General features: G+C 53.1%; 1 protein-coding gene and 1 long non-coding RNA gene across 2 annotated transcripts in view; one reads left to right on the forward strand and one right to left on the reverse strand.

Annotated features, from left to right (window-relative positions):
- The window catches only part of HS3ST6 (heparan sulfate-glucosamine 3-sulfotransferase 6), a 30,337-nt gene continuing 3,758 nt past the window's right edge, over window positions 1-26,579 (reverse strand). Inside the window, exon 2 of the mRNA XM_030284461.4 lies at window positions 1-1,250. Coding sequence (XP_030140321.1) covers window positions 632-1,250 — 619 coding nt within the window. The 3' untranslated portion in view covers window positions 1-631. The remainder of the gene's footprint in view (window positions 1,251-26,579) is intronic.
- LOC115497201 (uncharacterized) lies at window positions 22,568-25,375 on the forward strand. The gene is made up of 2 exons (XR_003962768.4): window positions 22,568-22,931; window positions 24,926-25,375. It is a non-coding gene; the product is annotated as an uncharacterized lncRNA (long non-coding RNA).

Below are 26,579 nucleotides of genomic sequence, written 5' to 3' on the forward strand. Positions count from 1 at the left end.
GAGGGGAGAGGGCTCATCTGTGCTTTTATTAAATATTTCTCTCTACTCCAGAAAAGTCCGTTTCTTGCCAGAAAAGGTCCGATATAAATTAGAACAAAGGGAGGAGGGTGCTGGTGGGGCAGCCATGGGCATCCCTGCACAACGATGACCATGGGCATCCCTGGACAATGTGACCAAGGCCATCCCTGGACAATGTGACCAATGGCATCCCTGGGCCATGATGGCCATGGGCATCCCTGGGCCATGATGACCACAGGCATCCCTGGACCATGATGACCATGGGCATCCCCAAACCACAGTGACCATGGGCATCCCTGGACCATACTGGCCATGAGGATCCCTTGACCACAATGACCACGGGCATCCCTGGGCCATGATGGCCATGGGCATCCCTGGACAATGATGACCATGAGGATCCCTTGACCACAATGACCACGGATATCCCTGGACCATACTGGCCATGAGGATCCCTTGACCACAATGACCATGGGCATCCCTGGACAGTGATGACCATGAGGATCCCTTGACCACGATGACCACGGGCATCCCTTGACCACAGTGACCACAGGCATCCTGAACTGCAGTCCTGGCAGCCCAGGTGCCAGCCCGGCAGCGTGCCCTGGGGCTGGGCTCAGTCCCACCCAAAATCCTGCCCTGTCATCTGGTAAAACTTCATGTTGAAGGGTCTGTAGAACTCCCGCAGGCGCTGCACCACCTGCCCGTCGATTCTGGGGTGCGGCCGCCCCTTGGATTTCCCCAGGCAGCGGGGTTTGCTCCCCCCCTCCGGCTTCTTCAGGCAGGGAAAGCCCTTGGTCTGGTTGAAATAGAAATGTCTGTCTGTCACCAGCCTCTGGAGCCCCAGGAAGTCCTGCACACGGCCCATCTCCCCGGCGGGGTCGCTGACCAGCCTCTCCCCGCTGACGAAGAGGAATTTGGAGAGCGGGAAGTACTGCAGCCAGTTGTCCAGGTGCTTGGCGTAGATGCCGATCCTCACCGCGCTCCAGCTCGTGTCGATCAGTCCCGTGCTGAGGTTTTTGAAGGCCAGGGCCTGGAAGCTGGGGATGGAGGGGTTTTTGGAGAGGGTCTGCGTGTAGTCCGAGATGGCTCTGGTCACGGGGTCCCGCACCACCACGATCAGCTTGGTGTCCCGGGACATGTTGTGGATGCGCCGTGGGGCCTCCTTGGTGACAAAGTAGCTGGGGGTCTTCTCCATGGTGATCTGTCCCTCCAGGGTCCGTGGCATCAGGCTCCTGAGGAGACAGGGGATTTATTAAAAAAATCTGGATATTGATCTAGTACCGATATCCAACTGTGAGGGACAAAAACTCTCTAACAGTTTAAAGTTACAAAGTGTGTGTTTATTGTGTGTGGGACAGCTCCCAAATCCACACCGCAGCTTCCAGGTGATTACAGAGTCTTTTTATCCATACAAGTATTGAATACACAAAATACAAATGCATATTCATTATTTTGGTACATCCCATTCCTCACTTCGTATGCTAATCACTCCAAAAGCCATTCAGCATGCGTGGTTTGTCCCTTGAAATGGGTCGGGGGTTCCTTTCATGAGGAGGGGTCCCAAAATGAGGAAGTCAATGAAGTCTTCCTCCTTCTGACCTTTCTACCTTTTCAATGCCAATATGACAAATGAACTCTTGGTGGAACTCCAATTCCTTGTCTTCAGTTGGTTTCAGAACAGAGGAGGCCACAATTGTCTTATGTTCCTAAAAGCTATTTGTCAGTTTATATTCTTCATTATAAACCCAGCTAACTAGACATTGTGCTGACGAGCAATCAATTATTAGTTAACTACTCACTCTTAACTTCATCAAGGCCTACTCATTTATTTTAATTGACTCTAGTAAGGCTTATTTCTAACTAAAATTTTAGCTCCTCCAAAATCTCTACATGCCTTAAAATTTACGTTTCACAGGGACATCATCTGCTCCCACCTGATGTCACCAGGGGTGGCAACAGGCCCCAAAACCCCGGCCAGAAATGTTCAAGGGTTTCCTAGCCACAGCCACATCTCCCCTTTCCCTCCTGCCCCACCTTGTCACACCCCCCTGGTCACCTCCTCATCATCAGAACCCTTCCTGGGAGGCCCCCAGCTCCGGGCTCTCAGCATTTTCTTTGTCCCTCCAGGGTCTGGGAAGGAGCTCCTTGTGGGAATCCAGGAATTCCCTCTGGCTGCCCTGGGACCCTGGCAGGGGTCAGGAACCCCCCTGGACAGAGCCCCCAGAGACACTGGCTGTGATCTCTGCCCATGGAAAAGAGTTTTCAATCTTACAGGGTGAATTACAAGCTCTGAGTGTTTGGTATGAGTAATAATTAAGTGTGGCACAGGTGCAAAAGTAAAATTTTAGGTTTCTAGATGAGGGGTCCAAAGGGGACAATATGGAGGAAATTGGGTGTGCCTTGTCCTTTTTCTCCTTCTTCATGCCCTCCATGTTTCACTGTGGTGTTGGCATTTTTCTGTTGGTTCAGGCTGGGGACACACTGTCCAACGTAGGTGACAGATATTGGCACGTTATTGTAAATCCAGCACAGGTAGTTTGTGGTATTTAATGTTTGTACCATCCCACTGAGGGCAGAGCCCCACACGCTGCCCTGCAGGACAGAGCTGCGGCAGGGCAGCAGAACATGTTAGAGATAAACAGAATAAACAACCTTGAAACCAGCACAGACCAATTATGGCTTCTGCTTTGGCAGCGGGGCTGACAGACAGAGACTTTCTACAATTTTGGGATCATCAATACCTCAGATTCCGACAGCTCCCTGTCACCTGCCCCACCAGCAGCACCCACGGGACACCTGCAGGCTGCTGCTCCCCCTTGGAACTCCTTCCCAGCCCTGGAAATCCCTCCTGCCCTTCTCCTGCCCCCAGATCGGCACCTCAACAGAAACATTTGGGGAGGGGGCTGGTGTTCATCCCGCCTCCAGTCAGATTTCACGAACTGGAGGTTTCAGCCCCGGTGGGATTGCAGAGGAAAATCCCATCATCATTGGAGGTGATGCCCAAGCACAGCTGGGAATGGAGATGCCCACCAAGGCTCCTTCCCCCTCTGCCCCCAGACAGGGAGCAGTTAAAGCCAGAAAAAGACTGTTTCCTTTTCAAAAGAAAGGCATAAAAACCCTGAGGGCCCTGCCATTGTGCGGGGTAAAATCCGCTGCTCCGATTGTTCCCTCGTGCACTTTAATGACGCATTAATTACTGCAGAAATTACCCAGCCACGTCACCCCGTGGGACAGATCGGGTCCTCCCTGCCACCAGCACAGGCACCTGCCCCGCTGCCCTCCACCCCGAGGGGAATCACAACATCCTGGAATGTTTGGGAAGTGCCACCCCTGCCAGGGTGGGGACACCTTCCACTGTCCCCAAATGCTCCAAACCCTGTTCTGCTCTGGGACAGTGCCAGGGGCAGCTGCAGGTTCTCTGGGAATTGCATCCCAGAATTGCATCCCAGAATTGCATCCCAGAATTGCATCCCGGAATTGCATCCCAGAATTTCATCCCAGAATTGCATCCCGCTGCTCGGGCTGTGCCTGCCAGGGAGCCGGGTCCCCATGGGGACAGGGACAGGGACAGGGACAGTGCCAGGGCCGTGCTGGGGCAGCCACGGCTCTGCCCAGCAGCATCTGCTCCTTATGTCATGGGAAAAGCTTGAGGTTTCTGGGATTTTTCCCCGGACTCAGGAAAGAACACTTTATTAAAAGCATTTGCGAGCGACGCTGGGCCCCCACAGCTCCCTCCCCCAGACAAGAGGCAGAAGCCATTTGTGGCTTTCACCCCCCCACACTTTTATTTTCATTTTTTTGCACAGTGCCAGCGTTTTTAGAGCCAATTCCTGTCCTTGGTGCCCTCACCTGGCAGCACAGCCCCTCTGTTTGGCACCAGTGATGTCGGAACTCAAAATGTCCCTCAGACATTTTTGGAGGTTCCAGGCCCAGGTCAGAAGCATTTCAGACCCTGGCAGGCAGCTGGAAACAGCTGTGATTTTGGGTTTGAACCATGGAATGATTTACCAACCCTGCAGGAAGAACAAGAAGTCACAAAAGTTTAGATATTATAGTAGAAGTAGTCAGAAAGTAGAGGGAAGAATTTTTGAGTGCTGTACAGGGGGGTTTTGGTTTTGTACATGGGGGTCAGAGGTTTAAGATGGAGGGATTTGGGCCTGTCCTGTCCTTCCTCTTTCTTCTTCCTTACCTCCATGTTCTTGGTGATGTTGGCACTCACAGATTGGTTTAGAGTAGAAAGGCACCATTTAATATAGGTAATGGGCATTGGGGAAAAACTGTACCCATGTAACACGTAATGTACCATATAAAATATAGAAAAGCACCATCTAATATAGGTAATAGGCATTGGGGAAAAACTGTAAACATCCTGGGCAGGGGGTGAGAAGAAGTAGAAGGAGAAGAAGGAGAAGGAGAAGAAGAAGAAGAAGAAGAAGAAGAAGAAGAAGAAGAAGAAGAAGAAGAAGAAGAAGAAGAAGAAGAAGAAGAAGAAGAAGAAGAAGAAGAAGAAGAAGAAGAAGAAGAAGAAGAAGAAGAAGAAGAAGAGGAGAAGGAGTCAGAGAGGATGTCAGGGTGTGTGTGTGCCTCTGCCTGAGCTGCTGAGCAAACTGCAGCAGCTCCAGAAGAAAATATTTTAGATAACTTGCAATAAACTGCCTTGAGACCGAACAACAGAGACTGCTGAGCCTTTCTTTGGAAGCACGGCTTGGAGAGAGACTTTTCCACCACACGGAGCCACCCCTGACCCAGGGTGGGCTTTGGCACAGTGGGATGCCCTTCAAGGGCATAAATTGTTTATTACCCAATTATTATTAATTATTACCCACAGCATTCACGGGGGATGCAGGACCCGGAGAACCCACGCTAAACCCAGCCAGGTCCTGGAAAAGCCCTCTTATCCCTCCCTTCCTCCTGCAGAGGGCCAGGCTGAGCCCCCCAGGGCCTTCCACACCATCCACAGCTTAATCACAACGTAATTAACAGAAGTTTTAATGAAGCACGGGTTGGGAGGGGCCTCCCAGCGGCTCCTGTGGCTGGGATGGGCGCAGGGACCTTCATTCCATGAACTGCCCCATCCCGGGGACATCCCAGGGACATCCCGGGATCCCCTTGGGATCAGCAATTAATTGTGCAACACCTCCTCTTCCTCAGCAGCCCAAGCACTCCCAGCTCCTCGCACAGTAATTAAACACTTCGCATTTTCATTAACGCCCTAACACTTCCCCTAAATTAGCCCGGTTAATTATTGATAACACCCAGCTCCCTCCAGCTCTGCCTTCAACTGGCAAAGAGCAGAGCTCGGCTTTGTTCCGCTCCACTTTTAGCCCAAACATTAGGAAGGTTAATTAAATTTACAGTTAATTCTTGCTGACCCTAAGAGAGCACCGTGGGAATGCCAAGCAGCGCCTGCAGGTACGGACACGGCACTGGGGGAGCCTTGGAAGGAATTGGGATTTCCAGAGGAGACTGTGTGCCCAGGAGGAGGGATAAAACCCCTTTGCCTCTCTGTTAAGCTGATAAATGTTTGTTTTTAATTAATAAAACAGCTGGCACTTGAGAGGCATCAGAGAAGGGGTTTCCTACACAGAGACATTCAACACATGAAAATGCTTCCTCGGTTAAGGTAACACACAATAAATTACAGCAGATAAAATGATGATAAAAATGCAGAAAGCTGCATTAAATAGTGATTAACAGCCACAGCAGGCGGGGAATCAAAGCAAGCTTCAAAAACTGGGCCAACACAACTTTCCAGAGTTAATTGGTTCACGATTCCTGATGATTTTTGGAGCAGAACTCCTCCCAGCGCCGAGCTGAGAGATCAGGGGATGCGCTCTCAGGAGATAAATAAGTCTCCAGCCCAAAGCATCCCTGAGTTATCACCCAGGGCAGCTCCAGGAAGAAAATGAACTCTGTCCCAGCCCCAGGCAGGAGGACAGGCTCTGCCTACAGCTCATCCCTGGAAATTCCAGGCAGAGACTTCCAGAGGGATCCAGCTCCAGCCCAAAGCCCCGATCAGCCCCCCGTGGGAATGATGGGTGCTGTGGGGTCAGGGGGGTGGGTGACACCGGGTCAAGGCTTGCAGGTTCTGTGTTATCACCAAAACGAGAAAAAAGGGGGGGGAAATCCCCTCTCCATCAATATTTTTTCAAAATGAGCCCTGACACAAAAGCTGACCAAAAGGAGTGAAAGGCAGAGGTTTCTGCCCGAGGGAGGGGGGACACGGCTGAAGCTGTCTGCAGGGCAAAGGGACTTTGCAGGGACCTGGATGGGGCTGGGCACCCTGGGGACAAACCCAGGGCACCCTGGGGACAAACCCTGGGCACATTGGGGACAAACCCACGGCTGGGGACAAACCCTGGGCACACTGGGGACAAACCCTGGTCTGGCTGGGGACAACCCCTGGGCACATTGGGGACAAAACTAGGGCACCCTGGGAACAAAACCAGAGCACCCTGGGGACAACCCTGGGCACGCTGGGGACAACCCTGGGCACGCTGGGGACAAACCCAGAGCACATTGGTGACAAACCCAGAATGGGGGACCAACCAGGGCACACTGGGGACAAACCCAGGACAGCTCAGTGGTGATGGGCAGGGGACACCCCCAGCTCCAGGGGACACCCCCAGCTCCAGGGGACACCCCCGCGGGCAGGGTGGCAGCCAGCGGGAGGGGACAGAACGGTTTTTGTGCAAATATAAAATAGTTTGGAAGGCGGAGGGGGCTTGGGACAGATTTCTCCTGCGGCAGACCCCGGTACCGGCCGGATCTGCCCGTGAACCGTGACCCGGCTTCCCGCGGCGGGACAAGGCTGCCTTTGTGCCCCCACGGCTGCTCCCGCTTGGCAGACTGGAACCGGGCTGGAAAATCGCAGATAGAGCCCTTTTCCTGCGGGCAGCTCAAATAGCAGCGCTCCGCTCCGCTGGGGAAAGGCGGCGGCGAGGGGTGAATCCAGCCCCGAATCCAGACCCAGACCCAGCCCGTAATCCAGCCCCCGAACCCAGACCCAAATCCAGCCCCAAATCCAGACCCAAATCCAGCCCCGAATCCAGCCCCAAATCCAGACCCAAATCCAGACCCAAATCCAGCCCCAGACCCAGCCCGTAATCCAGCCCCCGAATCCAGACCCAAATCCAGACCCAAATCCAGCCCCAGATCCAGCCCCTAATCCAGCCCCAGATCCAGCCCCAGATCCAGCCCCTAATCCAGACCCAGATCCAGCCCCAAATCCAGCCCCAGACCCAGATCCAGCCCCAAATTCAGGGCACGATGGGGGGAGAGGGAAAGGGATGGGGATGGGATCGGTGAACTGGGAAAGGGATGAACTGGGAAAGGGATGAACTGGGAAAGGGATGGACTGGGGAAGGGATGGACTGGGAAAGGGATAGACTGGGAAAGGGATAGACTGGGAGGGAAGAGCTTGAGAAAGGATGAGCTGGGAAGGGACTGGGAAGGGCATGGGACTGGGAAGGGCATGGGACTGGCATGGGACTGGGAAGGGATTGGGACTGGGAAGAGGATGGGACTGGGAAAGGGAAGAGCTGAGAGGGGGATGAGCCAGGAGGGATGAAGTGGGAAGGGATGAACCAGGAGGAAAGAGCTGGGGAAGGGAAGAGCTGGGGAAGGGATGAACTGGGAAGGAGATGAACTGGGAGGGATGAGCTGGGAAGGGGGAACTGGGAGAGAAGAACTGGGAAGGGGCTAAACTGGGATGGGTAAACTGGGAAGGGATGAACTAGGAGGGATGAGTTAGGAAGGGGTGAACTGGGAGGGATGAGTTAGGAAGGGGTGAACTGGGAAGGAATGAGCTGGGAAAGGGATGAACCAGGAGGGATGAGTTCCCCAAGCCGCTGGGGACCAAATTAGCCCACGTTCCTTTTTATCCTAATTACCGAGCCGTTCCCCCTCGCCTTCCCCAGCAGGTCCTGGCAGAGCCCCCCCAGCGCTCCCCATCCCCGAGCCGCCTCCATTATTTTTGATTCTTTCACCGATTCAAAAATGTGCAAATGAGGCCGCGGCTTCCCAATCAGGCCTGGCCGGGAGCTAATTGGCTTTAAGCAGGGAGACCTGAATATGCTAATGAGGGCAGTAACAAGGCTGTGATGCGCCTGGAAGGGGAGCCAAGCCCTGGGCTCCACCACGGGCTGACTGAGACCCGTCAATTAACAAGCAGGCAGATAATTTATTAATGCTCCTTTGCACCCCTCTGCCCTTTGCTCCTAATTACCGTTTGATACATGGAACAGTGAGGGGCTTTGGCGGGTCGTGCTCCCAGCTGGAGCATCCCCAGGGGCTCCTCCTGCCCCCCAGAAACTCCAGATTCCCCCCTCACCCCCAGAGGAGCACGGCTGGGGGGGTCTCTGGCCCACACCAGGACCCCAGAGCTCTCCCAGTGCCACCCCACGGGGTCCCTGGGCTGGGTTCGGGTGGGTGAAGAGTCTTAGAGGAGGAGGAAAATTCGGGGGGGTTGTGCCATGGGTGGTCCCTGCAGGGTCTGAGCCCCCCAGCCCTCCCCGGGGGGCTGCCCTGGGGTCTGGGAGGTTTGGGCTGGAGGTGGCACCCGGATCTGCAGCTGTTCAGTGAAGGCAGGGGGAGATAGAAGCCGGAGCCAACATTTGCACCCAGTTATTAACCCCCACAAGAACCGGGGCTGCCAAACACTTTCTGGCTGCTTTTCCCACCCAGACCCCCTGGGATCCCAGGATTCCCGGCAGGAAGGTGTGGAAAAGACCGTGTACCCCCAACCCTGCAGTCCCCAAACTCACTTCACTTCCCAAAACCCAAATTTCCATCGCATTTTATGCCTGTGTGGAAGGCCAGAGGCTGCAATCATGGGCAGCTCCAGGCCCTGGAGGGCGTTTTCCTTGGAGGGTGATTCCAGCCGGGTCCTTAGGGTGTAAAGTGGATTATGGAGAGCAGGAATCAGCCTCAATTGGGGCACAGCTCCTTCCCCGCACTGGAGAAGAGGCTCTTTGCTCTCTTAAAGGGGTTTGGGATGACCCCTCCTCACCCTCCTCCACTGTGGAGCAGCTACGAGATATGGGGTGGCCCCAAAAATGCCACCTGAGCTCCCCAGTGACAGTGCCAGGAACCCCTCACAGCCAGCACTGCTGGGTCTGTCCCTGATGGGTCCAAAAAGAGCCCCCAGGGACTCCTCCCTGATGGGGTTTGAACAACTGTGAGTGACAACGCTGCTGGAGCCACTGCTGGGGTGAAAACAGGTAGGAAAGAGAACAGCGCCATGAATCCCCAAAAAACCCTCAGAACAGGGCAGCTGAAAGGTGCTCAGCCATGACAGGGCACTGAATGCCCAAAAACCCCACAGGAAATGGGGGCTGGAAGGTGCCCAGCCTGGTGGGGCACTGAAACCCTAAAAACCCCTCAGGAAATGGGGGCTGGAAGGTGCCCAGCCATAATGGGGCACTGAAACCCTAAAACCCCCTCAGAATAGAGGGGCTGGCACATGCCCAGCCTGGTGGGGCAGTGGAACCCTAAAAACCCCTCAGAACAGGGGGCTGGAAGGTGCCCAGCCATAATGGGGCACTGAATGCCCAGACCTTCTCAGAATAGAGGGGCTGGAAGATGCTCAGCCTGGTGGGGCACTGAATGCCCAAAAACCCCTCAGAACAGGGGGGCTGGGGGCTGGCACGTGCCCAGCCTGGTGTGACCCCGGGCTGGGGCTGTGCCCAGGGCTGCACTGGCAGCTCTCCATCCCTCTGGAATGAAGCCCCTCGGCCCGGAATCTCCTCTCCCGGAGGGGACAGGCTGTGGCAGGTGTCCTGCCTGTGACCCTGCTCAGCCCAGGGCTCTGATCTCCAAATGACCCTGCCCAGCAGTGCCCGTGTGTCCCGCTCAGACAGCTTGCAGATGAAGGAGCAACAGACTGGAGATGATTTATTCAGGAATTAAAGGTTCAGTACCCCTTTTAAAGGCTGTGCCTCGGCACTGTCAGCCTTCATTGCACACAATTAAAGGGTTTGGCTGCCCCAGCCCCCGCTCCTGCCTTCCAGGGGAAGGAAACCAAACAAAACTGTTATGTGGAGTAGATATAATTTGTGCCATTTCTAATATGATATATTTGATATTGAATATTTGTTAGAGTATACATGTTTGTATTAGGATTCCCCCCACCCTCACAGGTGAGACCGGGTGTAGATTGGAAACTGATTTCCAAGTAAGAAGGTGCAGCTCGCCAGGAGATGGGACATATCTGGGGAGATACAGAAACCCCAGGGGCTGATCATCCCCTGAACCACCCGAGATGGAAATCATGGAAATCCTCAGGCAGATCCATGTGAATGCAGCGTTCCCAAATTCCCGTAAATTTCATCAAAGGATTCAACAAACTCCAGACACTGATTTGTTCTCCCTCATCACCAAAAAAGAAAATCTTATTAACCTATGGACTCTGAATAGAAGAAAAGACTGATTGCTGAAATCTTGGCCTCAGGTGGAATTTTCCCTATAAAAACCGCTTGTGCCAGGATGGAGGTGTGTGGGCATGGAGGGAAACCTCTGCTGAGGCTGATTTCTGGTGCCCATCCCGGGCTTGGCTCTGCTCTTTCCTTGTGGCTGGCTAGATAGAATTTGATTCCTTGTGGTCATCTCTCCTCCTGGTTATCCCTTTTCCTCCTGGTTATCCCTTTTCCTCCTGGTTATCCCTTTTCCTCCTGGTTATTCCTGCTCGTGGTCATCCCTTTTCCTCTTTATCCCTCATCCTGGTTATTCATCCTCCTGGTTATCCCCTTCTTTTCTTTATCCCTCCTCTTGGTTATCCCTTCCCCTGGTTATCCCTTCTCCTGGTTATCCCTTCCCCTGGTTATCCCTCCTCCTGGTTATCCCTTCTCCTGGTTATTCCTCCTCTTGGTTATCCCTTCCCCGGGTTATTTTTTCTCCTGGTTATCCCTTCTCCTGGTTATCCCTTCTCCTGGTTATTCCTCCTCCTGGTTATCCCTTCTCCTGGTTATTTTTTCTCCTGGTTATTCCTTCTTCTGTTTGTCCCTCCTCCTGCTTATTCCTCCTCCTGTTTTATCCCTCTGGAGCAAACTCGACCCCTCCAGCAGCTCAATCCTGTGCAGTGAAGGCGCTGCAAACACCACCCGAATTCCGGCTCCAGTTTCCCTGTCCCACCTGGGCGGGGAGATGGGGATAAAACCTAAAACCCGGCGGGGTCGGGATGGATTCCTCCCTTCCGAGCCTTGAAAGCTGCGGGGAGCAGCCCCCGCGGGCTCCGGCAGCAGGAATTCAATGAAAAACTTCCTTCCTCTTAGGAAAAAAAGGGAAGAAACCCGCTGGCAGCAGCGCTGGGATAATCCCTTTGCAAGGCAGTAAATTTCCCTGCAGCTCCCCTGGTAAGTAATCCGGCGGATTATTGCACCTTTCAGCACAGGCAGCCTTTAAACAGCCTCTCCCCTCCCGTGGATCTGCTGCTTTATGACCTGACCTGAGCAGGGGAAACACAAATTACCCTCCTCTGAACCTGCAGCACACACACTGGTGACAGGTTTTATCCCTCTGCTGACTGGGGTCCTTGGGAGCACCAATAAATAAGGAAAAATTGCTCTCGGAGCTGCTGGGGAGGGAAGGGGGGACCACTAACCCTGACTATTCCAAGGTTTCTTTAAAAAAAAAAAAAAAAACAAAACAGAAAAAAATCCCCAAGACCACTCTAGCTAAAGATCTTGGTTTCAATTACAAATTTAAAAATTAAACTCATTAATTATCACTAAATTATGTCCTCACAGCAACAGGCTGGTCCTGCCTGGTTTCCCTCCTTGATGGAGGAGAGCACAGGGAAGGTATCAAAAGGTGACAAAAATCATTGGGGTTACACAGACAGCAGAAATAGGAATTCTTTCACTTCCTGGTGCTTGGCTGAGCAGAAGGAAAAGGAAGGGAGGGACCTTTCCACTATCTCAGGTTCCTCCAGCCTGGCCTGGACATTTCCAGGGATCATGGGGCAGCCACAGCTTCTCTGGGCACCCATGCCAGGGCCTGCCCACCCTGCCAGGGAGGGATTTATTCCCAAAATCCCATCCATCCCTCATCCATCCATCCCTCATCCATCCATCCCTCATCCATCCATCCATCCATCATCCATCCATCCACCCATCCAGGAAGGAAGGAGGGAAGGAGAAGGAAGGAAGGAAGGAAGGAAGGAAGGAAGGAAGGAAGGAAGGAAGGAAGGAAGGAAGGAAGGAAGGAAGGAAGGAAGGAAGGAAGGAAGGAAGGAAGGAAGGAAGGAAGGAAGGAAGGAAGGAAGGAAGGAAGGAAGGAAGGAAGGAAGGAAGGAAGGAAGGAAGGAAGGAAGGAAGGAAGGAAGGAAGGAAGGAAGGAAGGAAGGAGGGAAGGAGGGAAGGAAGAGGAGGAAGAGGAGGAGGAATTACCCACACATGCCTGCCAGCGGCGGCCCCTCCCGCTGCCGGCCGATCGGCAGCTGCCCTGATCTGATCAGCAGCTGCTGAGGGGCAGCAGACAAGTCCCCAGAGCCATGAATAATTTCGGGCTGTTTGTGGTTATTTGATCTCAGTATGGGGCGGCCGAGCCCGGACCCCGGCGGAGCCACGGGAAGGGGCAGCCGAGCTCTCCAGATGGCTCCAAGGCCACCGTGGGCAGGGCTGGCTGTCCCCTGGCTGTCCCCTCCCTCCTGCACAGCCAGGGCAAGAGGAAGGACTCCCCAAAACATTCAGGGAATAAAAAGATCCCCCCAGCCCCACAATTCCTACCATGACCCATCCCAAGGGTTTCGAGTCATTTATCCAGTTTCTCCTCTCGCCAAAGGACAAAAGGAGCACTTGGTGCTTTCTGGGCTCCGATGCCACGTGCCAGGGCCACCAGGTCCTGCTGGCATCGCCGAGGCTCAGATGGAATTAATCATGGTTGGATGTGATGCTCGGAAATCAGGGATGTGAGGGGCGAGCCCCTGCCCTCAGAGCAGCACCACCTCCACCTCCAGGGGCTGATCCGTGCCCACATCTCATGGAAACCTCTGCAGAAACACTTCCCACCCAGCCTGGCTCTGCCCTGCTGAGCAAGCACCGAGTGCTGCTTGAAATCCTGCGTGTGTCCCCCCCAGAGCAGGTTCTGCCTGTCCACAGCCACGTCCCACACGTGTCCCAGCTCAGGATGGCTCCAGGCTGGAGGAGCTCATCTGTCCCCCCTGCCCCAAAGCCCACAACTGGTTTTTGTGGTGTTTGTCTCGGGTCTGTCACGCTGCTCTCCTTGGGATGGAAAAGAAAATGCATCCAGTTTTCCACAGAAACAACAAAGATGCCCCATCTGTGTCAAATTTGTAATCCAGCCTGAGGGAAGATGGGAAACAAATTTAGCTGTTTTTTTAAATATATACTATCAGAAAAAGCCTCATTTCCTGGCGAGGAGCTTCACCCGCAGCATGGCAGGGCTGGGAGCCACCATTCCCAAACTTCTCTGTGCCATCCCATCCAGCAAAAGGGAATTGGGAGAGGATCCCCAGCATGGAGCAAACGCTTCTGGTCTCCTGAACCGGCTCAGCCCCTCCCAGTGTGTGCAGGGCTCCCCTGCAGCCCCTCACACTGACCCCACAGCTGCTGCCTGCACAGGTAAGGGAGAAACCCCACAAATCCAGCCCAGCCTGGACCACCTGGGAGGCTTGGGAATGTGGGGCTGCTGCTGGGAGCCCCCTCCCCCTGCTCAGCTGGTCCCCAGGTGAAGGAAATCCCCACTGAGGAGGGAGCTGGGGTGGATGATGAACTTTGCTGCACAAAAAAAAGGAAAGCTGTTCCTCCAGCCATGGCAAAAGGGGCTGTGGAGATGTTGGGAAGGCTCAGGAATGTCCCAGCAGAGGTTGGACAGGGCTTGGAGAACCTGGGATAGTGGAAGGTGTCCCTGCCCTTGGCAGGGGTGGCTCTGGATGGGCTTTAAGGTCCCTCCAACCCAAACCACTCTGGAATTCCAGGATATCCTGAATTTTCTGCAGCTCCCAGAGCTCTGAGTGAGCCCCAGGTGATGGAGATGGGGGCTCCATCTGTCCTGTCAGTGCTCCCTCCAGCAGGAGGAATTCTCTAACTGGGAATTCTCTAACAAAACACTTCTTTTCACTGGAAAAGCTTCAGTTTGTGGCAGCTGGAGCTATTTGTGGGAAAGAAGTGGATTTTGCTTATTTTTAGCCTGGTTTCCTAAGGAAGTGTGGCTGGAGCAATCACATGCTCTGTCTGTCTGCCCTGTCAGATCCCACTGGCCCATTCCAGCTGGATTTGAAGGAGGACAAGGATCAAAAATAGGAATTTTTGCACATTTCCATGGAAAGCTGCAGCTGAGTGGTGGCCGGGACCCCGAGCACTGCCACGGCTCAGGAGGAGGCAGCTCCAGACAGCCCCAGAGCCAGCAGCCCCACCCACACCAGTCCACACCAGTCCCACCAGTTCAGGCTCCCCAGTCCCCACTCAGTACCAGGGTCTGTGCAGGAATCGCTGTGGAGGGAACACAAATGCACCCTCTGCACCTAAATCTGCTCTGGAGGAGTTGGACCCTTCCCAAAAAGCCCTTTGGGGTGTCCCTGACCCCACCCCGGGCAGAGCCTGTTCCCAAGCAGGAGAATCCATCCCAAATCCTGCCCCACACCCCAGGGAAGTGCCAGACTCCAGGGATTCTGCTGGTTTGTCCCCACTCTGCCTTTTCCACAGGGAGCACAATGAGGAAGTGTCCCAGCACATCCCAGCCTCGGGTGTGAGCTCTTCCCAGTGAGGAAAACACCTTGGGATTGGGTAAATCCATGTTCCCAGTGAGGAAAACACTCTGGGATTGGGTAAATCCATGTTCCCAGTGAAGAAAACACCCCAGGACTGGGCAAATCCATGTTCCCACTGAGGAAAACACCCCAGGACTGGGCAGTGAGGAAAACACCACAGGATCAGGGTAGATCTGTGTTCCCAGTGAGGAAAACACCTCGGGATTGGGTAAATCCATGTTCCCAGTGAAGAAAACACTCTGGGATTGGGTAAATCCATGTTCTCAGTGAGGAAAACACCCCAGGACTGGGCAAATCCACGTTTCCAGTGAGGAAAACATCCAGGATCAGGAAATCCATGTTCCCAGTGAGGAAAACGCCCCAGGACTGACCAAATCCATGTTCCCAGTGAGGAAAATACCCCAGGATTGGGCAAATCCATGTTCCCAGCGAGGACAGGGGCAGTGCTGGGGAACGGTTGGACTCAGATCTCAGAGGCTTTTCCAACCTCAGTGATTCCCAGGGATTAAAGGCCTGGAAGGAGCAAGGCTGCAGCAGCTCGGGGGCAGCCCCTGGTGAGGAAAAGCCCGGAGAGCACAGCCCTGGATTCAGGAACAGCAGCCCTGCCCTGGGCAGCATTTCCAGGATGGAATTTTTCCTAAAATCCCACCTCAACCTCCCCTGGCCCAGCCTGAGCCTCGTCACTCAGGCTTGGCACACACCCTGTGCCAGTGGGCACAGGGATAATTCCCCCATGGATGCCCCCATGGAATACCAAGGGTGCCACCCAGGCAGCCAGCAGGAATCCTGCTCCATGATTAAATTTAAATATTAGGGAATTGAAGTAGTTCTGGAAAGTGACCTTGCAGCAAATTGGTTTTTCCCTGCACAGCAGCAGCTTTAGAGTAAAACAACACAACCCCAACCCCTCTTTAGGCATTCCCAAATAGTTTTTTTTCCCCCCAGTTATTGTGAAAATTTTAGATCAGAAAACGTATTGGGTAAAAATATTCAATTCCCCACAGCCTGCAGAGCCTTATCAAAAATCCATTTGAAGTATTACTCTCAAATCCCTCATGGCAATGGGATATTTTAAGGTCAGTTAAACTTATTATTCACTCAAGATTTGCTTTCAGGTCCCTGCATATTTCAAACAGATTTTCCCTCATCTCTAACCCAAGTGTGTTACAAAAAGCCCTTTCCTCCTCCTCCCTCCTTTTTTTTTTTCCTGAAAAGAAAAAAAAAAGTTGTCAAAAGAAAAGATCCTAATCAAAAACAGCTTCTGAAGCCTTAAAAGCTGCTACAGTTTGTACTTGTTACCCAAAAACACTGACGCTATCTCCAGATCCCTAAATCCCCTGACTCCCAGAACACTGAATGGAGCCGTGCTCGGAAAAGAGGAATTAACTCAAATTTGTTTTTCTCATTTGCAATTCATTTCCTTGCAACAGGCTTTAGACACAGGTTTAATTTTTTTCTCCCTTTCCTCAAACAAGGAAAGAAAGCAACTTCCAAACCTGCAGCCTTTGTTATTTATGGATTATTTAGGAATTCCAGCTTGATGGAACTGCAGTTTCTGCTTCTACCATGCCTTTGCCCTCACAGGAACTTTTGGTTGGGCTTTTTTACATAAAGGTCACCTAAAAAATACAATTTTTAAATTTCCTCTGAAGCACAGATCTTCTTTTTCAGCCTGGAGACAAGGTGTGGGATCTCAAACCCCCTTCTGCCATCAGCCCACTCCTCCACCTCTCGCTCCCAGCCAGGATTTGGGATTTCTTCCCTCTAACAAGCCAGAACTGCAAGCAGCAGGATGGAGCAGGAGAAATGAGAACGCTGCACTGCTCCAGCAGCAAAGGCTCCACCACCTGCACCTCTGCAGCCTCCCAAGGCCAGAGGAGGGTCCCAGAGTCTGTCCCAAGCTGTCACCCCCACGCTGGACACAGGAACTGACCCACGAGCCACGAAGCTCCTTCAGAGCCGCTCTTTGGGATCAGGCTGAGCTTCCCCCAGGCAGGAAGATCCCAGCCCTGGCTCTCTCCCACTGGAGATGATTTCCCTTCCCAGCAAAGCCCATCTCCACTTGGGCTGCACCTTCCTGTCCCAGAGGCCACCGCAGGAGGAGCCTCAGCAGGGCAAGGAGGGAATTCCATTTCCTTACACCCTGCCAGGGCCTTCAGCCTCAGCCAAGCACTGCCAGATGTGTGGGGCTCTCCCTCCAAGCCACCCCAGGCCCCCTTGGATATTTAATCTCTCCTGTCTGGGGTGTGAGGGTCAGGCCCAGGGTTTCCGTGCAGATGCTACAAATCTTCCCAGCTTTTAGCATCACCTTTTAACGAGGCTGTAAATCACCAGGCACTTCTCAGGTGACCCCGTAATTGCCCGTTTGTGTCTCTGAGCAGAACTCAGCCCTATTCCTCTGTGGGAATCCAGGAATTCCCTCTGGCTGCCCTGGCAGGGGTCAGGACCCCCCCTGGACAGAGCCCCCAGAGACACTGGCTGTGATCTCTGCCCATGGAAAAGAGTTTTCAATCTTACAGGATGAATTACCAGCTCTGAGTGTTTGATATAAGGAATAATTAAGTGTGGCACGGGTGCAAAAGTAAAATTTTAGGATTCTAGATAAGGGGTCCAAAGGGGACAAGATGGAGGAAATTGGGTGTGCCTTGTCCTTTTTCTCCTTCTTCATGCCCTCCATGTTTCACTGTGGTGTTGGCATTTTTCTGTTGGTTCAGGCTGGGGACACACTGTCCAACGTAGGTGACAGATATTGGCACGTTATTGTAAATCCAGCACAGGTAGTTTCTGGTATTTAATGTTTGTACCATCCCACTGAGGGCAGAGCCCCACACGCTGCCCTGCAGGACAGAGCTGCGGCAGGGCAGCAGAACATGTTAGAGAGAAACAGAATAAACAACCTTGAAACCAGCACAGACCAATTATGGCTTCTTCTCTGGCAGCGGGGCTGACAGACAGAGGCTTTCTACAATTTTGGGATCATCAATACCTCAGATTCCGATATTCCTCCTCCTCTCGAAGCCAAGGAGACCTGCTGGGAGCAAAGCCCGGGGCTCTGCCTGCCCCTTCCTCCTCCAGCAAAGCCCTCTCCTGGCATCTGTGCTTCAGCTGCAGCGTGGCAGCACGAGGAGAGGGTGAGGAGCTGATACAGGAAGATTAAAAAAAGGTTGGATGGGTCTGTTCCTCATGTGAGCCTCGCTGCTCGCAGCCTTTGATTGCCACACAAATAAAAGATGGAAATGCACTGCAGGCAGAGGAATTAATTAACGGGAGAAGAAAGGAGCATCAGTCTGTTGGAGGCCTGGCATCAATTCCCAGCCGAGTTTTGAAGTGGCAGCAGTTCTCCTTGTTCTTCTCAAGTTGCTCTCCTCTGTCCTGCACGGCGGCTGGGGGAGCTGGCAGCACATCTGGGGCCTCACTCTGCTCATCCTGAGCTGACCCAGCTGGCACAGGACAAACCTGCACCACCCCAACACCTTCCACCTCCTGCTGCTCCCCCTGCCTTCCTCTGAGCCGCTGAGCTCCTCAAAGCGCAGGGAGCCAGCATGGCTTGGGGGTTTTCATAGCCTGGGAGGTGATTTGGGGGTTTTTACGGCCTGGAAGATTATTTGGGAGATGGTTTGGGGGGTTTTATGGCCTGGGAGGTGGTTTGGGGGTTTTCGTAGCCTGGGAGGTGGTTTGGGATGTGGTTTGGTGGTTTTCATGGCCTGGGAAATGGTTTGGGGTTTTTTATGGACTGGGAGGTGGTTTGGGGGTTTTCATGGCCTGGGAGGTGGTTTGGGAGATGGTTTGGGGGGTTTTATGGCCTGGGAGATGGTTTGGGAGATAGTTTGATGGTGTTCATGGACTGGGAGGTGGTTTGGGGGGTTTTATGGCCTGGGAGATGGTTTGGGAGATAGTTTGATGGTGTTCATGGACTGGGAGGTGGTTTGGGGGTTTCATGGCCTGGGAGGTGGTTTGGGAGGTGGTTTGGGGGGTTTTATGGACTGGGAGATGGTTTGGGGGTTTTTATGGACTGGGAGATGGTTTGGGAGATGGTTTGGGGGTTTTTATGGCCTGGGAGATGGTTTGGGGGGTTTCATGGCCTGGGAGATGGTTTGGGGGTTTTTATGGCTGGGAGATGGTTTGGGAGATGTTTACATCTCCGAATGGTTTCCTAACCTCTGCTGCTGAGGTTTTGCTGTGGGTGAGAAGATCATGAACCATCTCCAGCCCCCTTCCAGCTCAAACTGGGATTGTGTTCAAACTCAGCTGTGCACGTTCACATGGGCTGCTGGTTCTCCTGTTCCTGGGGCAGTTTTCTTGTCTTCAGAACATGCCGGCTTCGAGCAAGAACTAAACTCCCCTGTGCCAAGGCTCCACGACTCAAAAATCATCAAATCCTTGGGAATGGATTCCGAATAAAACCGAATAAAATAATTTTTTCTGAATAAGTATTATTTCCGAATAAAACCAGAATAAAACCATGGTTTATTCGGAATGGATTCCAATAAAAATGGATTCTGAATAAAACCACCCTCTCCTCCACCCTTCTGTTCAGCAGCATGCTGAGATCTGTCCCCAGGAGCTTCCCAGCTGAGCCCAGGGGGTCTCACAGCCAGATTTCTTTCCAAAGAACACTTCTCCCTCCAGCTCTGTTCCATCTCCTCGGCTCCACGCCCACCCAGCAGCAGTGGGGTGGTTGTGGGGTCAGAGCTGGGTACATCACACACACACAGCTGAGCGTGGAAGCCATCAGCCCTGGTGCCATGAAACCAGAAACCCCCAACAACCAGGTGTGTGTTGACACTTCCAGCGATTTGTTTGCTTGTGGTGCTGACGTGAGGCTTGCACAGCTGGACACAGCTGGAGTTAGGTGCTCCCTGAACCTGTGAGCCTTTATTTAAAAGCATTTTGCCCAGAAAAAAAAAATGTTTAGGAAAAGGTCTTGCACCACCAGAGTGATTCATGCTGAAAGGAATCTCCCCTTCCCAGTGTCTGTTCAGCAATTCAAGTTTTATGAGTCCCTAACATGACCGAGGCCTGGGTGTGATCCCTGCTCAGCCCCGTGGATGCAGGACACCCTCACAGGCTTCCTGATGCTCCTCAAAGCAGCCAAATATGAATTTTTCATGTTCACACCAAGAGCAGCACTGAACAAGGCCGTCCCTCATTATCTGCCTTGTAAGGAGACGGGGATCAAACGCAGGGACAGAGTGACACCATCCCCACACGTCCCTGCTGATGGCACAGAGGGTAATTAGCCGGCATGTCACACTCAGGCTAATGAGGGAGAGCTGCTGGGGGTCCCAGCCCCATCCCCTGCTCAGGGCTGGGGGCTCTGAGGCCACCCCTGCTCCCCTCTGGGCTGGGCTCGTCACCAGGGATGAGCTGGATCAACGGGGCCGTCCCAGTTTGGGATTTTCTGTGACCCTGAGCTCAGCACAGCGATGTCCCCATCACACCCCAGGTGCTGGGGGAGGTTGGGGTGATTGTCCCTGGTGGTTCCCTAAACCAGCCCAGGGGTTTGGGGGGGCTGGGGACACCTTCATCACCGACTGGGAGAAAGGAAGGGATGTGATGCAAACACCCAGAGGGACACAGCCACCGCCCTGGGGGACACGAGTGACCTGGAGCCACCTGCCAGGGGTGACAGCAGCCCCAGAACCAGGAGGCAGCGTGCTTCCATCCACCCCACACCACCCAAACTGAGCTCTGGGCTCCCCAAACTCCCTGCAAACCTCCTGCCTCAACCTGCTCCAAACACCAGAGCCATGTTATGTGCAGTGGATATAATTCGCGCCATTTCTAGTGTGATATGTGTGATATTGAATATTTGTTGGGGTATACACGTTTGTATTAGGATTCCCCCCCGACCCTCACAGGCAAAACCTGGTGTGTGTTGGAACCCGATTTACAGGTTAAAGGATGTGGCTGGCCAGGAAATGGGGATGGGCCATGGCTGGAGAGATACGGGGACATCCAGGTGCTGATGATCGCGTGAGCAACCCGAGATGGAAATCATGGACCTGAGATGGATCTCATGGACCTGAGATGGATACCATGGACCTGAGGTGGATCTCATGGACCTGGGATGGATACCATGGACCCACGATAATGGATATCATGGACCTGAGATGGATACCATGGACCTGAGATGGATCTCATGGACCTGGGATGGATACCATGGACCTGAGATGATGGATCTCATGGACCTGAGATGGATCTCATGGACCTGAGATGATGGATCTCATGGACCTGAGATGGATATCATGGACCTGAGATGGATCTCATGGACCTGAGATGATGGATCTCATGGACCTGAGATGGATATCATGGACCCGAGATGGATCTCATGGACCTGAGATGGATATCATGGAAATCCTCAGGCAGATCCATGTGAATGCAGCGCTCCCGAATTCCCCCAGGACATCACTGTCCCCCCCAGGGCATCGGTGTCCCCCCCGGGACATCAGTGTCCCCCCAGGACATCGGTGTCCCCCGCCCCGGCTGCAGGGATTGATTGATCGATCGATCTCGCTGATGATCGATCGATGGCGCTGGCGGGAATTGGGGCATTTCTTTGGCTTCCACTTAAATCGCCATTTCCTCCCTGGCAGGGTGGCCCTGGAGGGGGGGATTTGTCACTTGGAATTCCCGGGGGGCACAGGGGGGTGAGGCAGGTGGGGACAGGGAGATACTCACCTACAGAATCCTCCAGAGAGGGGAAAATAAACTCCAGTGAAATCATCGATGTAGGGCTGTGGAGATGGGCAGAGGCATTTTGGGATCCTGCCCTGATGGGGGCTTGATTTCAGCCCCAGAAGGAATTATGGAGTTGTGGAATCATGGTTGGAAAAGCCCTCTAAGATCGTCCTGTCCAACCATCTGTGTCCCCAAGTGCCACATCCACAGGGATGCATTTGGGATGGGTTTGGAGTGGCTTTGGGGTGGGTTTGGGGTGGCTTTGGGGCAGGTTTGGGATCATTTGGGGTGGCTTTGTGATGGGTTTGGGACGCTTTGGGATGCATTTGGGATGGGTTTGGGTTGGGTTTGGGATTGCTTTGGGATGCATTTGGGATGGCTTTGGGATGGCTTTGGGATGCTGCGGCCCTGGAGCAGCTGGGAAGTTGCACAGGGCAGGAGGCCCCGGCAGCCCCCGCTGAGCAGAGCCGGGATGTGGCCCCCGGGGACGGGATCTGTCACTTTCCCTGGCCCTTCCCATCAATCACCCCCACGTCCCTTTATTTATTATTTTTTAAAATTTGCATAACACGGCTGCGAATTCCCAGCTGACTCAGCCCGAAGGGTGCGGACAGGGATGCCAATTCTTCACTCCAGCTACAGAAAACCCTCCAGGTGTGCCCAGGGCCAGGTGTGCCCACGGCCAGGCTCAGGAGCCAAGTGATAAATCAGCAGCAAAGTGATCAATCAGCCTTTTCCTGCCCAAGGACGTTAACGAGGTCACAGCCTTGTTCTCGCCACACTAATGAATGGAGATTCCTATTAAGACCTCGGTGACAAGTGACTGTATTAATGTAATTCTCTCCTGCTCCTGATCAATTTTGTGTGTTAAGATCCAGAGCAGCCCCGTGGGCGTGGGAGGCTCTGCCACCCCCTCGCTGGGAGCTGCTGGATGGGAGAGAGGAGATTATTCCCCTCGTGTCCCTGCCTCCCACGAAATTTCCTTGCTGGAACACACCAAAATCACTGCCAGGAGGAGCCCAGCAGCTCATCCCACTCCCAAAGTGCTGCTGTTATCCCAAACTGCCTAAAACATTCCGTGCTGGGGCTTTAACAGCCCAAATAGTGAATTTTTCTGAATTTCAGCCATTCCCTCCCACATTTCAGCCTGGGAGCAGCGCTGTGGTGGAACAGGGATTCTCTCTCTGGTCCGTGGCTCTGGACCATCTCAGCCATGCAAACCTGGCTCATCACTGCTCTCCAGGAATCTCAGGGAGCTGGACACTGACCCCCAGCCCTGGGGTGACCTGCAGGACCCCACTGTGCCCCTGTGCCCCCTCCCCATCCTGCCACATCCACATTTGCATCTCAAACGAGTCTCTGGCTCAGAGTGACTCACTTCAGGGTCGCCTGGGTAATTTTGAGGATTCCTGTGATCTCCGAGCTGTCCCTGAGCAGAGGGAGAAGGAGGGGACATCCAAGGAGCTGCTGTGAATTTTCCACCCAGGACTATCACCACATAAAGGTGAGTGTGTGAAACCTGAGCTGAGACCTCAACCCTGCCACGGGGAAAGCTCAGGGCTGCAACCACCACGAGTTTGTCATGGTGGGATTGGGGGGTCTGGGCTGTTCTTCACGTGGGGTGAATTTGGGGAGGCCCTGGCACAGTGCCCAGAGCAGCTGAGGCTGCCCCTGGATCCCTGGCAGTGCCCAGGCCAGGCTGGACAGGGTTTGGAGCAGCCTGGGACAGTGGGAGATGTCCCTGCCATGGCAGGGGTGCGATGAGTTGATCTTTGAGGTGCCTTCCAACACAAACCATTCCACGATTCCATGAATTCCCACAGGAAAGCAAAGACTCATCTTAAACCTGACATGCCCAGCATGGACCAACCCTTGCTGCCTTCACCCCTCAGACCAGACTTCCAACCAAGTCCCACAGAAGCTTCTCAGAACATCCTTGTGCTCCTCACTTTAATATTTTGGCCATCCCAAGAGCCAGGATGTGGGGAGGAGGGAGCTGCCAGGCTCAGGTCCCACCCTGTTCCCAGAGCCTGTCCTGCAGAGGAGCATCCATCCATCCAATCCTTCATCCATCCATCATCCATCCATCATCCATCCATCCATCCCTCCATCCATCGATCCATCCAAACCTCCATCCATCCATCCCTCATCCATCCATCCATCTATCCATCCATCCAATCCTTCATCCATCCATCATCCATCCCTCATCCATCCATCATCCATCCATCCATCCATCCAATCCTTCATCCCTCCATCCCTCCCTCCCTCCCTCCCTCCCTCCATCCATCCATCCAATCCTTCATCCATCTCCCATCCATCCAATCCTTCACCCATCCATCTCCCATCCCTCTATCCATCCTTTATCCATCCATCTCTCCATCAATCCATCAGTCCATCCATCCATCCATCCATCCATCCATCCATCCATCCATCCATCCATCCATCTTTTATCCATCCTTTATCCATCCATCTCTCCATCCATCCATCCTTTATCCATCCATCCTTTATCCATCCATCTATCTTATCCATCCATCTCTCCATCCATATTTTATCCATCCTTTATCCATCCATCCATCCATCCATCCATCCATCCATCCATCCATCCATCTTTTATCCATTCATCCATCTCCCATCCATCCATCCTTCCATCCATCCATCTCTCCATCAATCCATCATCCATCTTTTATCCATCCCTCCCTCCCTCCCTCTCTCCCGCAGCTCCCTGAGCAGGAGGATTTCCACAGCCCTTTGAAAAGCCATTTAGAGCTAAGTCTCGGTATTAAACCTGGCCTTTCCTCGGGCAGCTTTTCAATCTCTGCCCGAGCCTGTTGCAGCAGAAAGTTTCTGAAAAGGTCAGGAGGAAGCTTTTAAGCATCTTTGCCAATTAAGTGCTGTAACCCCCTCCCCGCCGCCAGAGCTGCCCGTCTCCCTCCCAGGGGAAGGTAATTACTGTTTTATAAATAAGCTTTGAACTCTCTTAAGTAATTGTCTCTCCTTGCATGAAAGCACCCTCTAAATCCACCGGCCTTTTCCACCTTCTGTCACTAGCTAGAAAAAATCCAGGGGAAAAAATCCACCTAATACCTTTAAGGAGAAACTCCCAAACTTTCCTTTACACTGCAGCGATCACTTCTCCAAGCTTTGAGTAATTCCACTAACAGAAGCCTTGCGGCTTTCTGGTGAATTTTTTGGCAATATTTGACATATTTTCAAAACTTCTCTTGAGTTACGTGGACAAAAAAAAAAAAAAAAAGCCATATTTCCATATTTCAATTTCTACCCCCTGAGGTTACAACGGAGAGCACAAGAGAAAGGACAGGAATAAAGAAGCCTTTTCCAAATGTATTAATTCCCATAATATTATTTTTTGAAAACAGCCCTGTGATTTCTGGGTGTATTTAAGCAGCCTGGGATATAAATGCTGGCAGCTCTGAAATCCTTTAAGAACTCGGGTTACTCCTGCCCAAGCCGGGTGTAATCCCCCCATTTATTTAACAGAGCCGGAGACAGGGAAAGCATTCCTGAGCCGGGAAGAGCACCTTCCACCCTGCAAATCGCAGCTTTTATCCCCAAAATCCCAACCAGCATTAACAGGCAGCTCCAATCCCCGGAGCCTGACACCATCTGAGCGACAGCACAAGGAAAAACGCGACTTCATTTCCCCGGAGGCTGAGCCGGGCTCAAATTCAGGCTCCCAAACCTGCTTGGGTCAGCAAGAAGCACTTGATGGGATCGGGAAGAAAACCTGCCCGCGTGGAAATAAGGCGATAAGAGCATGAAAATGGGGGCAGGAGGGTTGAGCTGTGCTCCTCACCCCATCACCGACCCCCCAAAACAGGACAGGCACAGCCCCTGTCTCTCCCCACCGCAGCAATCGCAGCCGGGAGCCCTTTAAATGGTTTCAAATGTTAATTCCTCATCGTGGCAGTAAAAGCTATTTTTAATCCCACGTGAAAGCAGTTTGCAGAAACCCAAACTTTGCACGAATTATGGATTGCTTCCCAAGAGCGGGCGGTGCTGGGTGTGTGTCGGGGAGCAGAAAACAGAGGCACATCAGCCTGGTCCTGAGAGCAGGGCTGGCGCTAGAACAGTGCATGAAAGCCAACCCCAAACTCTACACCTTAAGTAAAAGCTTTCATGTATCTTATTCTTAGTTAAAATCAGCTATTTCTCAGGTTTCTCGCATGTTTTCTTTGTACTCGAGGTTTCATTTCCCAAACACGGGGGTGAGAATCCGGGGAAGCTGAGACAGAAAGGTCTCACTTGTGAATGGAACTGAAAAAAAAAAAAAAGAGAAAAGATTGCAAAGTAATATAGGCGAGAAGCTGCGGGGCTGAGTGTCTGCGAGTGCCCCGGGAAAACAAGGGCCGCTCTGAAATCGAGTCCGTCAGGAGGAGAGATTAGCGGTGCCAATGAATAAAGATAAAATCCCGGAGCAGCTCCGGCCATCCCGTCCTCCCTTTGTCTCTCCCACCTTTGCGCTTCCCCAGGAAAGCTGCCCTGGAAGGGGCCACGAGAGCGCTGCCAAAATCGCAGCCTGGTGGCTCCGGAGGAGCCGATTCCATTCAGCAGCTCGGCTATAGAGTGGCTCGATCTGTCTGTACAATCACAACACACACAAAAACCCCTCCAGGCACCTACTTAGCTGCACTTTTCAGCTGCCAAGAACGCTCCCGGCAAAAGTCAAAAGAGCAGCGCCGCAGCCGCGTCCTTCCCCTGTCGCTCAAAGGCGTCGGGGTTGCGAGGTTCCGAGATAACAAAGTCTGGCTCAAGAAATCCTGGATGCCTTTCAAGAGCCTTCTGAGCTCCTGTGAATGGGGCTGGGGAAGGGGAGGGGGCAAACCCCACATGCCAGCAGCGCCCCTCTGCTCCCCCTCCACCTTGCCGGAGGTTCTCCCGAGCTGGGACGCTCCAGCAGGAGCACAGAGGGATGAGGAACCCCACGGGGAGTTCCTCCCCGCTCATGTCAGCTTTGGTGTTGGATGGGACGGGAAAACCGAGAATGAAAAGTGAAATTTGGTCTCGGAGAGTCTCGGAGCTCTGGGTGGGCTCTGCAGGGCCGGGGGATGCTCAGTGGGGATTCCAGCTCCTCGCGTCCCTCTGGCTGCAGGGGGACAATCACCAGACATCCCATAGTACTTTTTAATACTTC

The sequence above is a fragment of the Taeniopygia guttata genome, chromosome 14 (assembly GCF_048771995.1).
Source record: "Taeniopygia guttata chromosome 14, bTaeGut7.mat, whole genome shotgun sequence".
NCBI lineage: Eukaryota > Metazoa > Chordata > Aves > Passeriformes > Estrildidae > Taeniopygia > Taeniopygia guttata.